The 17,518-nt window shown below is 38.8% G+C and overlaps 1 protein-coding gene across 1 annotated transcript in view; it reads right to left on the bottom strand.

The window, feature by feature from the left end:
- Nucleotides 1-3,256: 3,256 nt before the first annotated feature.
- LOC126357350 (odorant receptor Or1-like) overlaps nt 3,257-17,518 on the bottom strand; it is a 53,088-nt gene continuing 38,826 nt past the window's right edge. The window contains exons 5-8 of the mRNA XM_050007453.1: nt 12,134-12,233; nt 9,370-9,483; nt 5,200-5,355; nt 3,257-3,316 (exon numbers count right to left, since the gene is read on the bottom strand). Coding sequence (XP_049863410.1) covers nt 3,257-3,316; nt 5,200-5,355; nt 9,370-9,483; nt 12,134-12,233 — 430 coding nt within the window. The remainder of the gene's footprint in view (nt 3,317-5,199; nt 5,356-9,369; nt 9,484-12,133; nt 12,234-17,518) is intronic.

Below are 17,518 nucleotides of genomic sequence, written 5' to 3'. Positions count from 1 at the left end.
GCCGTAATCAATGTTTCTCCATCAAATTGAATGATGACTGGAGTATTGATAAAGGAGTCCAATTGTCTAGTATTTTAATGAGTTCTCTTCGTTGGCAAAACTGCTTCAAAAGCAAACATTTTCCGAATCACGAATCAAGATGAAATTTCTAGTGAAAAAATTTCACAGATACTAGTATATTGGAGCTCGTATTTCCAAGATATAGCAGGCATCCCTAATACTATATCGGATTCCGATGAAAGTGGAGAATCACACCGAAGAAACAATGAAGTCTCATGTACGATTTAGAGAAACGAAGAAAAGATCACTTTCCCATTTGATATTTATTTCTCCCTATTGTTGTATCGTTGTCTGTACCCACAGCTCCTTCAGCATCTTAAAACCATTTACGTTATTTTTTTTTTGGGATGCAGTGAATGAAAATACCTACCTTGAACACTAGTATCCCAAAGAATCTCTTCCTGTGATATTTCCCGTTCATGTGGAGCAAAACTGTACACATGTGTTCAGAATGTTATCTGTAGTCAGTGGTAAGCAGCTTCATTGCACTTAGCAAACGGCGTCGCGAAATTATAAAATGCTATTGTAACAACTGCTTCCAGTTGATACATGATACCATTCTTTATTACATACCTTGTTGCGTAACAATACATGTAAAATTTAATGAGAACGTCAATATATCAGAAACATTTTCAGAGTCAAGTATTGACCCGCTATGAAGGGGAGGATAACGATCTTTCGTCTACGTTCCATCATAGGATACACATAAATTAGCGTGTAACTTTTTATGCTCTTTTAACATACTAACTCCTGTGTATTGTCGTCTTTTACACTTTTACAATAGGTAATTTGGTGTTTAGTGTAGTATGTAAACTTTGATCATTGTGCGAGCTTATCAATTACACAACTATACAGTTTTTCACTCATTTCTCGTTATATGTATATCGCGCCTAAGAAAAGTTACAGGGTCCAGATCTGGTATGGTACACTGCTTTAAATTGTCAGACAGTTCCATAGCTTCGTAAGCTACGCTGCAGAGTGGAATCGTTTCAGATATAATCCTGTGATATAGTTTGAGTGAAACCATTTCATGTTCTGATAAACTGTGAGGATGAAGACCAGACGACAATTCACAGGAATTCACAAGTTTATTACAACACCAAATGGTTCCATAGGAGCTCATGTACAGATTGCACTCATCCAGAGCTGTGAATATGGTTTACAGTAACAACACAGAGATATTTACTGAATGTAATATCCATGGACAATAACAGCAGAATTTTTCCTCATTTGTTCAGTACATTCCCTAAATCGTTGAATAGAAAGAAGCTTGCAGTAGAAGAGATGTGTCCTATGATAATGAATATAAACAAGTGCTCATAAGCCTAAGGCCATACATGTTAGAGCCCATGCTTACTAGTCATTCCTTCTTTTGTCCACACTACCAACTACGAAAATACTTAATATTTTTTAATACCTTATAAATTTGTTTACACTTTTGAAGTAGGTGGTGATGATACGAAGAAACTATAAGCAGCAATAATTGGCTAGCTGATTAAATAGAAGAAGAGATGAAAATAGCATAATAATTAAAGAAGCACCAACTATCAGTGCATTTGAGCCACCAAGGGCTAATTATATAGATTAAAGGCATGTTTAATAGATGGAATGGTTACACACTTCAGATACTCCATGTGAAAAACATTTACATGGAATATTTTTGAATGAATAAGGTGTTTTATTGGCAGTATCATAATTAGATGAATTTCTATACACCACAAACTAGAACTTCGGAAAATATATGAATAAGATTAAATAAGATAGACACAGACACTGAATCCAAACCGTCATAACTTAATATATGACAAAAATTCATTGTTTCTGGAAACTGGCCACCAGACTAAACGAATAAAGGGCAGTTCCACAGAAGATAAAGTGGACACACTGAGAGAGAAATAGTGAAAGTTGGAGACTCACTATAATAACATGAGGCTTCACATGTTAAAACATGAAAAATCTGATGAGATGAGATTAATATTTGAACAGATTAGAGATAGGGCAGGTGACAGATTGCTGTCTCGTAAATTTCAAAGATTTCACAGGGTAGAATATGTCTTTGATTTTTTCGCACTTACTAAAATTAGCAGCTTCTTTAGGAAACGTGATTTTTTAAATTCATGTGCACTGCTGTATACCAGATTTTTTGGACAGTAAAGAAAAAAAAAACAGAACTATTGGCATTAGTTACGTATTTTACACTTGCAAATAATGGCCAGTAATGACATGAAGGAGGAAAGTAAAGTAGTAGTAAAGGTTTTCATGCAGGTTAGGGAAAATGGTGGAGGATGCCACTGAACTTGAAATCACTGAAAGGACTTTAACGATACCGTTAATAGAACATTAGAAGGTTGGGATGGATCTAACTCAGATGACGGAAAATGTTACAGGATGCCATTCAACTTCATAAAATGTAAAGAATATTAACGATGCCATTAATTGCAGTACAGAAGAAAATTTCACACTCTAGAATTAAAACGAGGATGGCCTCAAATGAGTAATCCAGTCTAATAAAATCTACTTTTGCGGAAGAACTTCTTCTCATATACATTTGGTTATTATGAATCATGTAATAACTGATGTTATGTTTACACTTTCTTATATTTTATGTTTTAAATGTGCTGGAGTCATGAATATTGTGTATTGGTAGGTCTGATAATTGTAATAAAATATAATTATTTTTTTGGACACAGCGCTAAAGGGACATAACCAGCGTGACAAAGCTAATTTGTTTAGATAAGTCTCCCCTTCTGCAACTAGTGCAGTTAATTTCATTTCTCTGTTCAGTTGCTCTTTCCTCACTCAAGTGAAGATTTGAATTAAATTACTTATTAAAGAAGTAATAATCACAACAAATAGGTAAATTACTTGATTGGTATGAATTGTCATTGTTTATTATTCAAGTGAGCATATAAATGATTTGGAACAGTGTATGAGGCTATGTCACACACTTCAGATAACAAATATTGAAAATGTCATTTGAAAGGAGCATGCACAATAACCTAAACTAGAAGTTTTGTGAACAACTGTATTATTCATTTTAAATTTTTGTCTTAGCTTATGTAAGATATACATTTAACTTTTGCTGTACGTCTCCCAATGTGGTACTAGTACTCCTATATTTTATTTTACTCCAGACTACAGTGGAGATGTGTTTTGAGCACTATACTACTTATCAGCCGTACTCGTTGCTGAAATTTCACTCAGTGCTGCGCACCTGGAATAGCATGTTCAGCAGGACGTAAGTTCCGTTGAGCACCTGTAGGTAGAACAATACCTAATTAGAACAGATTGCAAAAGGCTAAACAATGAAAAATCGTGAACTGTGGCTGTCGGATTCATAGTAACACCTTACATACAGTTCATTAACAATTTCAAATACGTAAATCTTACATCTTAGTGTGTTGTGCATGTTATGTACAAACGCGCGTTTTCATACTTTCCTCGTTACTTCGACGTTATTTTTGTGAAGTGTGTTGATATCAGTATGTTCTTTGCTATAATTATGGGCTTCCATGGTTTGTACGAATTATCAAATCACATCCAATATGTTCTTAGGCTGTTGTACCTTGTTGTATGGTTTGACACCTACCACCAACATGGCTGCAGCAGAAATACCTATACCAAATATATTTCACTACGCAATACCCTATTCGTAAATACGTTCAGTAATAGATTCACGTGTTTAAGTGGAGTGCGATTCAAATACAAACTAGTTCTCTTCAAATTTTCGAGAAGTTATTTCTCAAATAAGGGGACTTTCTGTATTAGTTGAATACATATGTAATAACGGGTACATATATTAGGTTTTCGTCAAATATTTTTTGGCAAACAGATTTCGAGCATGAGAATGAATTTGCTGCATTCCTGTCTTGTCTTGATGCCAGTGAAGAAATATTCATATACAGAAAGACCACAAGAACTTTGTCATTTTGACCCTAACCATGTTGACATAGAAATTTCCATCATTCTAACACGCATTCGTATTTTTTTTCGATTCTTATTCTGTTTACGTGTATAAAATGTATATATTTCCGTACAGGGCACAGTGTTTATGTATATAATGCATCACAGAAAATGTTTCTGCATTTTAAATAAACACTTAAAACTTCTTAAAAAGTCTGTCATTGTATTAAAGTTATGTTAGGGGAGTATGCATATGAAACATTTGAATAATTGGCAGCTGAAAAAAAATATTAAAAGCCACTCTCACACCCACCGGGAAAGGCACAAGAACATGCCAGAGGCAACGAAATCAGCAGTTGTTCAGCAGTTTCCTTAAGAATATAGCTACAGATGTTATTGCAAAATTACTAGCAGAAAGCGATGAGGAGTGAGGATTGCGTAGCAGAATGAGATGGAGGAAGTACAGAGCTGAATTATTTAGCTACATAGCCTGCAAATCTACAAAGGGTAGAAGAAGTAGACACATACAGAAGAAATAGATACCCACGGGAAAAGCAGTTGCCTCTAACGAAAGTGCTGTACTGAATTCAGTACTGAAACGAATTTGAGGCAGATGTTTCTAAAACAGTAGTTTTGTTCTAAAAGCAGCATTACATGGCAGTAACCCAGTACTAGGGGACAACTGGGGTGGAGTAATTAGCAGCCGAAGCGTGATGGTGCTACAGAAGAACGATAGGACTTCAGTGGACAGAGAAAGTTTGAAATGAAGAGATGGTGGTATGAATGCCATCGGAAACGAATCTGCGGACAATCCTCACTGTCAACGGAATAATAGTGATGAAAGCCCTTTTGGGGTGTAAGGCACCACCGGTTTAAATAATTTCAGTTGTGGTTGTAACTGATGAACTAACAGCGGGCAAATAATTGACATTTCGCGCTACACCACTTTTTCTACAGGATTTTTCGGTACTCCGCCAGTTTGCCCATTTCCGTGAATTCATCATCCGCCTTATACTACATACTCCTACTCCTAATTCACAAGAAAGACAACCTTACGTATTATTAACGAATGACTTAGCAAATACATCACAACTGTCCCCTTTCAAACGAGCCGACAGCTCTATAGTACGTGTTGAGTAGTTAACTTAGCACGGGAGGGGTCAATAGAGAGAAAATTTACGGAAATAGGCAGAGATCAGGCTATCTACGTTCAAGATTTATGTGCTGCTTGCTAACCTGGAGCAACATCTGCTTGGACAGCTGACACGTCTTTCCCACTGTGATCTCGACTGGCCTTCTCACCATCATCATGAGGATGATCAGGCTGCGTTTGAAGTGAGCATCGCAGTTGATCCAACCACAGCCGAAGGCAGAATCGGGCAGCTTCTCACTCTGTAACAATGAATGTCTCATTAACGACGAAGAACTTGGTAAAAAGTTTTACAGTCACTACTGGTGGTGAGACGGCACATCTGCAGAATTCGTAACGCCATAGGTCTTAAATTTATTCACAGCATTTTCAATGTCTATATCCTCTGGGTACCGAAGTTAAAGGATTGGTTGACGTTCACTAGGACTACTGACGCCACATTTGTAATGAACATATATTACTGTTCTGTAATGGCCAAAACTGTGAAAGCACCATGGCATCAGAGTAAACCGGTTTATACATTTTTGAACCAGGATGTAGTATAGTGCTATTTACTTGTACAGAATTGTTTATTTGTGATGAAATCCCCAACGGAATGTGAGAGTCCACAGTGTCTGTGAAGAAAAATGATTTTAAACATAGTAATGGAACAGTACTCTGGAAGACCTAGCAGAGGTCAGCTCAGTACAGATAGCAGACAGTTTATTGCTATTTGCAATGAGTGCATAGATACAATTTAAGTTTCTCAACCAGTGTCAATATGAAATTTGTAAATAAACCACTTTCAATGAATGGGTCCTGAATGTTAATCCACTGAAGAGACAATCGTTGTAAAAATAATGAGATAAATGCATGGTCGTCTAGGGTAAAGTCTCAACAGTGAAAATACATACGAATGAAATAACCTTCTGGTAGTTTTGGGAACAGGAAGTTAATTGAAATCAAAAGTGCATAGTATCGTTATCTTAAATTTTTATTGAATCAAATATGAGTTATTAGTGAAACATCTATGTTGCGTTAACTAAAGGAAATACTACACTCCTGGAAATGGAAAAAAGAACACATTGACACCGGTGTGTCAGACCCACCATATTTGCTCCGGACACTGCGGGAGGGCTGTACAAGCAATGACCACACGCACGGCACAGCGGACACACCAGGAACCGCGGTGTTGGCCGTCGAATGGCGCTAGCTGCGCAGCATTTGTGCACCGCCGCCGTCAGTGTCAGCCAGTTTGCCGTGGCATACGGAGCTCCATCGCAGTCTTTAACACTGGTAGCATGCCGCGACAGCGTGGACGTGAACCGTATGTGCAGTTGACGGACTTTGAGCGAGGGCGTATAGCGGGCATGCGAGAGGCCGGGTGGACGTACCGCCGAATTGCTTAACACGTGGGGCGTGAGGTCTCCACAGTACATCGATGTTGTCGCCAGTGGTCGGCGGAAGGTGCACGTGCCCGTCGACCTGGGACCGGACCGCAGCGACGCACGGATGCACGCCTAGACCGTAGGATCCTACGCAGTGCCGTAGGGGACCGCACCTCCACTTCCCAGCAAATTAGGGACACTGTAGCTCCTGGGGTATCGGCGAGGACCATTCGCAACCGTCTCCATGAAGCTGGGCTATGGTTCCGCACACCGTTAGGCCGTCTTCCGCTCACGCCCCAACATCGTGCAGCCCGCCTCCAGTGGTGTCGCGACAGGCGTGAATGGAGGGACGAATGGAGACGTGTCGTCTTCAGCGATGAGAGTCGCTTCTGCCTTGGTGCCAATGATGGTCATTTGCGTGTTTGGCGCCGTGCAGGTGAGCGCCACAATCAGGACTGCATACGACTGAGGCACACAGGGCCAACACCCGGCATCATGGTGTGGGGAGCGATCTCCTACACTGGCCGTACACCTCTGGTGATCGTCGAGGGGACACTGAATAGTGCACGGTACATCCAAACCGTCATCGAACCCATCGTTCTACCATTCCTAGACCGGCAAGGGAACTTGATGTTCCAACAGGACAATGCACGTCCGCATGTATCCCGTGCCACCCAACGTGCTCTAGAAGGTGTAAGTCAACTACCCTGGCCAGCAAGATCTCCGGATCTGTCCCCCATTGAGCATGTTTGGGACTGGATGAAGCGTCGTCTTACGCGGTCTGCACGTCCAGCACGAACGCTGGTCCAACTGAGGCGCCAGGTGGAAATGGCATGGCAAGCCGTTCCACAGGACTACATCCAGCATCTCTACGATCGTCTCCATGGGAGAATAGCAGCCTGCATTGCTACGAAAGTTGGATATACATTGTACTAGTGCCGACATTGTGCATGCTCTATTGCCTGTGTCTATGTGCCTGTGGTTCTGTCAGTGTGATCATGTGATGTATCTGACCCCAGGAATGTGTCAATAAAGTTTCCCCTTCCTGGGACAATGAATTCACAGTGTTCTTATTTCAGTTTCCAGGAGTGTATTTTGACTTGCTTCTCATTTTTTTATTTACGTATGAAATAGTTTCTTTGTGTTAAGTTATATCTGCAATAAGACTGTTGATTCCAAAGATAGCAATCAAGCAAAGAAAATCTGCCAAACTCTTAATCTATCAGTGGACGACCCACAAAGTAAAATTTATCTGTGTTGGCTACTTTAACATAGGTATATTTGTAATGTACACCCCTATAATATTCATTGGGTTAATATGTAGTCTAACTATAAATAGAGAGACTTTGGATTATGTGGACAGGAATGTGTATTTGTGTTATAACCTAATTAGGAATAAGGACAACAAGGTTCTCATCCTATGTGGAAGTTTACACATTACCTATGAGGAGTGAAAAATTGACTTGAGGATACTCATTCCATAGTAAAAGTGGGGATACACATATCAGTTTTTTAATATCTAATATTTACATTTGTGTGAGCTTTGCCCCAGTTCCTCCTATGTCTCGAACTTCTACATCTATTGCAGTTCTATGGTGCTAATTTAAACAGTATTCAACAAAGGATGACTTTGCCTTCTTTAATCACCAGCTTCAACGATGTTGTCTGAGCCTAGTACAGATCGGATACCCAGTGTATCTTATATAGCAGGACTTACGATCCTGGCAAATAATCTCATAAACCTCCCTTTTCATGATGGTAGGTTTTTTATTCTCTACGTTGAAGAAATGTCTACCTAATTTAAATGGAAAGCAGATAAGCACAAAGAAACTCTTTGTCTTTCAAAAATTCCTTGTCCAGAGGTAAATTATACCTATAAATGGTAATCTGCACCACTCCCTATTCGGCATATGTTGTTCGCTGAGTAGATTAAAGATCTGCCTTCTTTCTTCGCTTTTATAACTGAGATAGGTTTCAATAATGTTGGACCTTAAATTAATGCTGTAGCTATTGTTTTTACTGTATTAAACTACTGCTGTTAGCCTTCTGTGGGACATAGTGGTGGAAGGAGATCTGTGTATCATGTGGTGAAATGCTACATATTTATAAGTTGTGGGATGTAGAGAAGCAACTGGGACGAATGTGTCAGTAAAGGTGCCTCTCCTGATAAATTTAAAATTTCCATTTACAGTTTTGTATCTGTAAGGTGATTCTAGGAAATTAATGGAGGAAATCCCTAACTCAATATTGAATTTTATGTTATAATGGCACTGGTTCATATTTTCCAACATCTTCTTGAGTTGTCCAGTGGAACCTTTCCTAATACACAGAATTTTATTAGCATGTTAGTTGATTATATGGCGGCAGGTCTTATTGCACTTTGTGTTCACGTACCTGTTGTTTTTCTTTTTCTCTCTTCTCATTTTATTCAATGCAGTTACTAAATTTTGCAAACTGTCTCTTAGTAGTTATCTGCTTCTGAATCAATGAAATAAATCTTAGTGTGCGATTGGGAGATCCACCCCTCATACACAGGATACAGCACAGGTTTATTAAAAAAGGATTAGAATTTTTTCCGACCCTTGGTGCCGGCTAGTAGAGGAACTCTCCCTCTTAAAGATTTCCACTCACTTTGGCTAACCCTGCTGGTAAAGTTTACAACCTCAGATGTGAGTAAAATCGATTCGCATTTCTACAATGACAGATTGTAATTTTCCTTCTCTCCATGGTGGTAATGTTTTCGCTACAGTCTACCAATTTCCACGCAACTCTCCAGCTTTTTATACAGGGATGCAGTATGTGAGACTCTGAAATTAACTACCAAATAAAAAATAGAGCTCTAAACGGATGTCGATATAATTGAGTGGCATTATATATATCACCACATACCTGGTCAGTAGTGATTTGTCCGAAAATGCAGTACATCCCTGTCTGGAAAAGGACAGGAGGTATCGTCAAGAGCGCCTTCGTAGCCTTTGTCAGACTTCCGTCTCTCTGCAGCAGCTATTCATAACAGAACGTTGATGTACTGAGTGCCCTTGAAATCAGCTGGCCATATTTTTAAAACAATATTCCTATGATATAACACTGGACATATGTATTTATGAAGCTACCTGCGTGTGCACTAAACAACACACACACACACACACACACACACACACACACACACACACACACACACACACATCTCTGCCTAAAAAATAGCAGAGCAAGAATTATGAGTAAGTATGGGAAACATATGACTTCTACATTAACTGGTATAAGCATGACTGCAATCACTACAAGCGAATCAAAAGTAATTATTACTTTGGTAAAGTGTCACGCGTTACTCATGACTTATGAAGCAATAACAGCGATTCTGTGAGTATCACACAAACGAACTCTCCACAACGGATTATGAAGTCTTGCTTCACATCTACATTAACAAATACACCAAGCAAATCACTGTGAAGTACATGACAGTGTGTGCTTCCCACTGACCGGTAATTAGGGAGTCTTCCTGATGCACTCATGTATGGAACGCGGATATAATGATTGCTTAAGAGGCTGTGTGTGAGCTGTAACTAAAATTGTCCTCATGATACCTATAGTGCGATGTGTGGTGGGCTGTAGTACATTCCTAAAATCCTCAAGTAAGGCTGGTTCTTGAAATTTTGTATATAGGGCTTCTTGGATAGTTGGAATCTGTCTCTAAGCGTGAGGGTATTCAGTTTCTTCTCTATCCGAGTGCACACTCTCCCACGCTTCAGTCAAACCTGTGATCATTTGTTGTGTCCTTCTCTGTATAAATTCAGTTTCTCCATTAGTCCCATTTGTTACATGTCCCACACACTTATGTAATATTCTAGGATGGGTTGCACGGGTAATAATTAGTAAGCAACATTTCCCTAGCATTCTATTAATGTCTGACACGTGCCTTACTTATGATTGATCCGATGTGATAGTTCAATTTCATATCCCTACAAAGCATTACTTCTAGGTATTTGTGTAGAGTTTACTGGTTCCGACTGTGACTCGTTGATAATCTAGTCAAGAGGTTCTATTGACTCTTTTGAACAGTTAAAGGAATTTGACAAACACGACACCACCCTGAAACCTTATCAATACTTTAAATGTAGAGTCCTAGTTGTGGATTAGAGTTGAGAAGCACAAGTGCAATGCACATGGACACACACAAAAGAAAATTCGGATGTCGGCCTAAGCGTGTAAGCAAACCTGCTAATGGCACTGATTTTTTTCAATTAGCTTAATTTGTAACACCTTCCACACTCACTGCTGCGTCAGCTTACCACAGTTAATATTATGAAAATTATGTTGCACCAACAGAGCACATCTTCTGCTAGGTGAAGTTCACAATGCACATTGCTCTAGACAACAAATGAAAAATAATTCACGCTAATCAAGCCAGAATTTTTGTTGTGATCATTAGATATAATGCATTTTATACAGGAATGTTTATTCCCTTGAAATTACGATTACTTCCGTTCTCGTAAAATTAATGTAGTTAACGGCGACAATTCCCAGAAGAAAGTGCTACGTCTAACACACTTTCAAATTACTGCACGAAAAATATTAGCGAGAAAGTAAACCTCACTGTAAGCCCTTGCAGTTGATGCTACTCAATCCTTCATGTCGCCACCATTAAAATCTTACTAAAAGTTACATAACGTATCAGTGTGAAACACAAAAAATCTGCTAGTTAAGGAATCACTAGTCTTCACTTTAGGTTTGCTACCATAAACTTGAATCGAGGAAAACAGGCGCAAAAAGATGAAACTAATATAGAAATCAAGAAAATATACATTATAAGAAAAATTACATAGAAATATGCTAATGGCATATTTTAATTTCATTTTATGCTACTTAATGCAGTGTAAGTTGAATTAAGGGAAAATGTGGATATACTACATTGATCCAACAATTATTTCTGCTTAGTCGTAGCAGCATCCTCGGCAGCAAGATAAGGCTGTGGTGAACATATGCTACCTCAACATTAATGCGGAAAGCAAGCAGCGATTGGTCAGTAAGAGAGGGACGAAAAAGCATGTGGAGTCGCTGTATTACATCACTAACAGCTCTTAATACCCATTTACTTCATACTGATTGGAAAATGATTCTTAGGTTACGGGTTTCTCTTCTTGCTCACAAGCCACCGTGGGTAGCCGCGCTGTCTGAAGCATCTCGCCACTGTTAGCGCGGCTGCCACCGTCATACGTTTGAGTCCTTCCTCGGGTATGGGTGTGTGTGTGTTGTCCTTAGCGTAAGTTAATTTAAGTTAGATTAAGTAGTGTGTAAACCAAGGGACCGATGGCCTCAGCAGTTTGGTCCCATAGGAACTTACCACAAAATTTCCTCCTGAGAAGATGCTAGTGATATAAGCTAAATGTTTGGAAGCATTACGTAAGTATACACATGATACTTCAATATGACACATGCAGGAATTTGCTGAGACGGACACAACATAATTATCAAAGCGAAACAGCTTTGCACTTGTTGAACGTCTTACTTGCTAAACATTTTCTGAGTTAACGATGCCTTCAAGCTTAGTGTTCTGTGGTGTCTACACAGAAACCAAAAAAAGCGTTTACTATATGCACTACAGATCATGCAAATGTTGTTTACACTTTATCATCGATGAAGTAAAATTACTTACACCACATGTGACAAACATATTGGAACATAAGTTTGCCATGTTGATAAACAGAAGAATGAAGATAGATATGTTCATTGACGTCTGCAACAAAGAGACCGACCTGCAACAGAATAATAAACGATATGAAAGCATGCGTTTAACCATGCAATGCGAGATGTTTACATCAGACAGTAAGTGTTTTGTTGTTTTGCAAGACAGAGTGCTCCGCTGGTATGATTTTTGTCTCATCGTTCTCTACAAAACCCTTTTATTTTTTTCATCTTTTTCAGTTTCACTAATTAACATAGATAATGGTGTTGCTGTAAAAATAAAATAAATAAACAAAAAGTAAAAAGGATACAAGGTCATTATTGTAGGAACTTAAGTCGATAGTACAATCGTGACTACGTCGTCCCAGTAAAATGTAAAATAAAAATTTGCCTTCAGTCAGAAATAATGGTTTTATTAATTCTACAGGATGCATTTCGCTCATCCTCCTTTGTTCTCTGAAATACGACAAAGTGCTATGATCGTATGACTTTTATCATTTCGCTTTCAGAAAAGGCCTTAATGTCTTTCTTTTCTTTTTTCAGTTTCGTTAATTAGTCATTTTTCCTTACATACGTGACATTTAATGAAACTTTACCCTTTATGCACAAGTATGGTACAAGTTTGATTGGTTTTCTATGTTATTTATATATAAGGCCATAGTGGTTTGGTTAAGCTTTGATAGTCTTTCTGACACCTAAATACATAATTTAACATTTTAAAGCCTGGCAGCATCTCATCAGAGGACTTAACCACAAATTAGACTGGTCATCAATGCTTCGCAGTTGCTAAATGTGTATACAGATCGTATGTACGTCCTAATCTCCTTCTCCCCCGCCCCAAACGTCCATCTCCTCTGCCTCCATTCTCTGTTCTTCTCCTCCTCTTCCTCCCCTCCTCTTTGGCTATCTCCAGCTTCTCCCCCCTACCTCAGTCCATCTTCTCCTCGCATCCAATCTCTAACCATCTCCACCTCACACCTATAGCTGCCCATCTCCTCCATCTATCTCTCTCACTCTCAACCTCTTCACTGTCCTTCTCCTCTTACCCAATCTTTCAGACCTCTGCCTTGTTTATTGTTATTGTGGACCAACGTTGGATAGGTAAATGGAGTCAATCAGAATGAATGGGTAATTTGCTTCGGATAATTAATATCAGGGATACAAGGCAGACTTCTCCAACAGCTGGGTCTATGAGGAAAGTAGCTACAATGACAGTATTTCTTACAGTTGTAATCTACCAATGGGTAAGACTGCTAAGTTTCGGATGATCCATATTCCCTAGTAGTATTCTAAGTACTAATCGATTATACAACATTTCTATTTCCTCTTAAAACTAACTGTGACAAAGATGACAGAGCAACATACTGTCATATGTACAGTTTTTGTTTAAAATTAGGTATGTAGGGGGTAATAATGTATGTGAAATAAACGGTTTGTCTAATTCTTTAAAAGCCTTGAAATACAAAAAAGAAAAAAAAGCAGTCAGCACATTTTCCCAGCGCATCATTTTCTTTCTTTCTATTGTTAAAAAATATATGTCACTCATGAGAATCTGAAGGTTAACAGAAAACCGTATAACGATATTGTAGGAAATCAGTTGAGAACTCTTATAGATTTTTGCTAACTTCTTTTTCCCTTTATATATTAAGAACTTTTTTATACTTATATATTTAAAAAAAAACATACGGCCAGTGTGTCTCTTAATTTATTAGAGCAGCGTGTAAGAATCTGAAATAAGTTGCTCAAGAACGTGTTAGGATTTTTGCTATTTTATGTGCTTTATATATATTTGAATATACTATATATTTAAGAAATACTGCCTACTTTTGTCAGAATTTTTATGAAGTATTGAGTAAAAACTTCAAGTAAATTTGTCAAGATGTTTCCGAGATTTTTGTTAACAACATTTCCTTCTTATCTACCACGTATATATTTATATGCCACATTTGTTTAAAAAGCATGTAGCCTATATCCGTCCGAAAGATTATTCTAGTGTAGAGAAAAATGTTTACTCGCAACGTTTTCTGTAAATGTATTACATTCATATTTATGTACCATACATACTACTAAAATATATGGCCTATATCCGTCAGTTTATTAGAGTATCATGTAGAAGTCTGTAGTAAATTGTGTGAAAATTAGACGCAAACCGCTCAAGAACTTTTTGAGATTTTTGCTAAAATCCTTTCTCCCTTGCTTGTATGAAGGTAACGTCTGTTCTATAGACCATTGTGTAATATCTTGATAAAAAAAACCTGTGAAGAGCTTTTCGAGACTTTGGTAAAAATTTTAAACTATAGTACTGTGACATTCCTTTCAATGAGATTCTCGTACCTAAATACCGTCCAAATTACCAACATATATATTTTATTTTCTAAAAAGAAGTATATGTATGGATTTGCAGTTATTTTCACAATGGATATTAATTGATAGTCTGTACTTACGTTTTTTCGTATATTTTATTGATTTGTTTGTTTGGTAGAACGTATTTTATGCATTCTTTAAACTGTTTCCACTACTAACCAATTTACTATTGCCTTGTATCGTCAGTAAGTAACGGAAAGAAAAACGGAACAAAATGTAATTCGTACATTTCACTGCAGGCCACGGTGGCCAAGCGGTTCTAGGCGCTTCAGTCCGGAACCGCGTGACCACTACGGTCGCAGGTTCGAATCCTGCCTCGGGTATGGATGTGTGTGATGTCCTTAGGTTACTTGGGTTTAAGAAGTCTATGTTCTAAGGGACTGATGACGTCAGATGTTAAGTCCCATAGTGCTCAGAGCCATTTAAACCAGCCGTACATTTCACTGAAGTCGAGTTCCGTTGAAACTACCTGAAAAAAATGAGTCCGCAATCCATATTTTGAAACAAGGCAGATGTCACAATTTTACCGTCTACGTTTCCAGGCATGTCCATAACTGAAAATTTGCTAATAGCTCCAGCTACTACTACTTATTATAGCATTTTTGTTGACATTATCGAGAGGTGTCACTGCAGAAGGTAAAATAGCCGTGAGAGGTTGGTGAGTTATCTTTCTCGAGAGCTGACAGAGATAAGGACATGCAATCACAATTTAGTCATCTTAACTGTGGTAAAAGTATCCGAAAGCACAGGCCACGTTGAAAAGCATTTAACCAAAATAAGTATGTAAAGGAAGCTTTGATTAAAAGCAAACTTAAATATTCGTACAGTAGACTGTGCAGGGCATAATAGAGGCTGAGATAAATTATTTTCCTCTTCTAAATTGTTTTACAAACCCTGTCAATTGGCACAAGGCTGGCAGGCTGCCATCAGCAGCGAATTTGCTGTCTGAGTTCTTTTTGTTCAGAAAAGACTTCATGTTAAAATTCAATTCATCAGACTCTCAGCACAGCCTAGTATAACACACATTTTGCGTTACTAAGCATACGTGGGCGTCACTTCCCATTTAAGATATACCTAAATCTTCTCTTGTCAATGAGAATCACCTAAATGAATGCGGCAACGTGTAAGTCGTCAAAAACTCGTCTCTAACACTGCTGTCAGGGTCAGCTAAACATTATGGTGACACGATGTTAGGGAATTAATTTTACCTTGCAGCCGTTCGCCCCCGGTATGTGAGTCATCAGCGCAACAGAATTACAATCCCAAGGGACCGGGTTCCATTCCCGACTTGGTCAGAGATTTTCTCCGCTCAGGGACTGAATGTTGTGCTGTCTTAATCACCATCATTTCATCCCCTTCGACGCTCAAGTCGCCGAAGTGGCGTCAAATCCAAAGACCTGAACCAGGTGAAAGACCTACCTGACGGGAGGTCCTAGTAACACGACATTTTACATCTTCAAGTTCAAAATATTTGTTATTCTCTCTTATAACACAATGGGAACTACACGACTCTGTGAAGCAATAACATATTGAACAGTAGTAATACACATTCATATAGGTATATAACAAGGGTTTCTAGGCTTTCACAGTCAGCTAAACAGTATGGCGACTCCATGGTGAGATACCGACTTTGTCTAGCAGTACCAAACGTTTTCCATCATCAGTCGATAGCGCCGAACGTTGCAGTACAACAGTAATACGTATTTATAAAGGTAAAAACTAAAAAGCGCCGTGTCCTACAAAACTGATGCGTAAAATGTGACAGTCGACTATCATATTGAGTGACCCATGCTATTTCCGTGTGTAACTTGTGTGTATTATGTACACACATGTAGCTGCTAAGTGGGCAGTTAACTGCTTCTGATAGGACCAAATGAATGTCACTAGTACTAAAAAAAGATGTTAAACTTATGTTTATCCATCTACGTTTCTTGTTTCGACACTATAGAACAACAAATCTTACTAAAACTGATGCGTTTTGGTAACATGCATTATGTCTTACATCGTTTAACTATATATTTTCGTAATATGCGAGAAGAAACTCCTCATCCTAAAAAGAAAAATTCACATAGATTAAAACACGACAAAGACGGAGCTGGCAGAAGACAGAGAAGGAACAACGCCAAAGATGGTGGTGTAACAAGACACAAAATGAAAGGTCGATAGCTTGAAAGCAAAATTTTGCCACATAAGTATATTTACAGATCTCTGATCTCAAACGTAAATTCGAACTCTGCAGATAAACTAAAATTGTACTATTTTTCGAAAGATGGAAGATTTTGAGCACAAATCACAGGTTACGGTTTTCAGGTTAAGCAGCACTTGTTAACACCGAAATTACGATTGCTGTACCACACTGTGCAGGCACAATATGCTTTAAAGTGAACTGTTTCCACATCTGAATTGTCTACATTACGTACTAAAATACACATGGCTCACCTGTAGACAATAATGAAATAAATTATAAGTTAGTAGATGGACCCCCCACCCCCCCCCACCAGGAACCATGGACTTGCCGTTGGTGGGGAGGCTTGCATGCCTCAGCGATACAGATGGCCGTACCGTAGGTGCAACCACAACGGAGGGATATCTGTTGAGAGATCAGACAAACGTGTGGTTCCTGAAGAGGGGCAGCAGTCGTTTCAGGAGTTGCAGGGGCAACAGTCTGGATGGTTGGCTGATCTGTCCCTGTAACACTGACCAAAACAGCATTGCTGTGCTGGTACTGCGAAATGCAGAAAGCAAAGGGAAACTACAGCCGTAATTTTTCCCGAGGGCATGCAGCTTTACTGTATGGTTAAATGATGATGGCGTCCGCTTGGGTAAAATATTCCAGAAGTAAAATAGTCCCCATTCAGATTTCCGGGCTGGGACTACTCAAGAGGACGTCGTTATCAGGCGAAAGAAAACAGGCGTTCTACAGATCTGAGCATGGAATGTCAGATCCCTCAATCGGGCAGGTTGGATAGAAAATTTAAAAAGGGGAATGGAT

This window comes from Schistocerca gregaria, chromosome 1 (assembly GCF_023897955.1).
Source record: "Schistocerca gregaria isolate iqSchGreg1 chromosome 1, iqSchGreg1.2, whole genome shotgun sequence".
Lineage (NCBI taxonomy): Eukaryota > Metazoa > Arthropoda > Insecta > Orthoptera > Acrididae > Schistocerca > Schistocerca gregaria.
The sequence above is the reverse complement of the archived record's forward strand: the minus strand, read 5'-3'. Positions and strand labels throughout refer to the sequence as shown.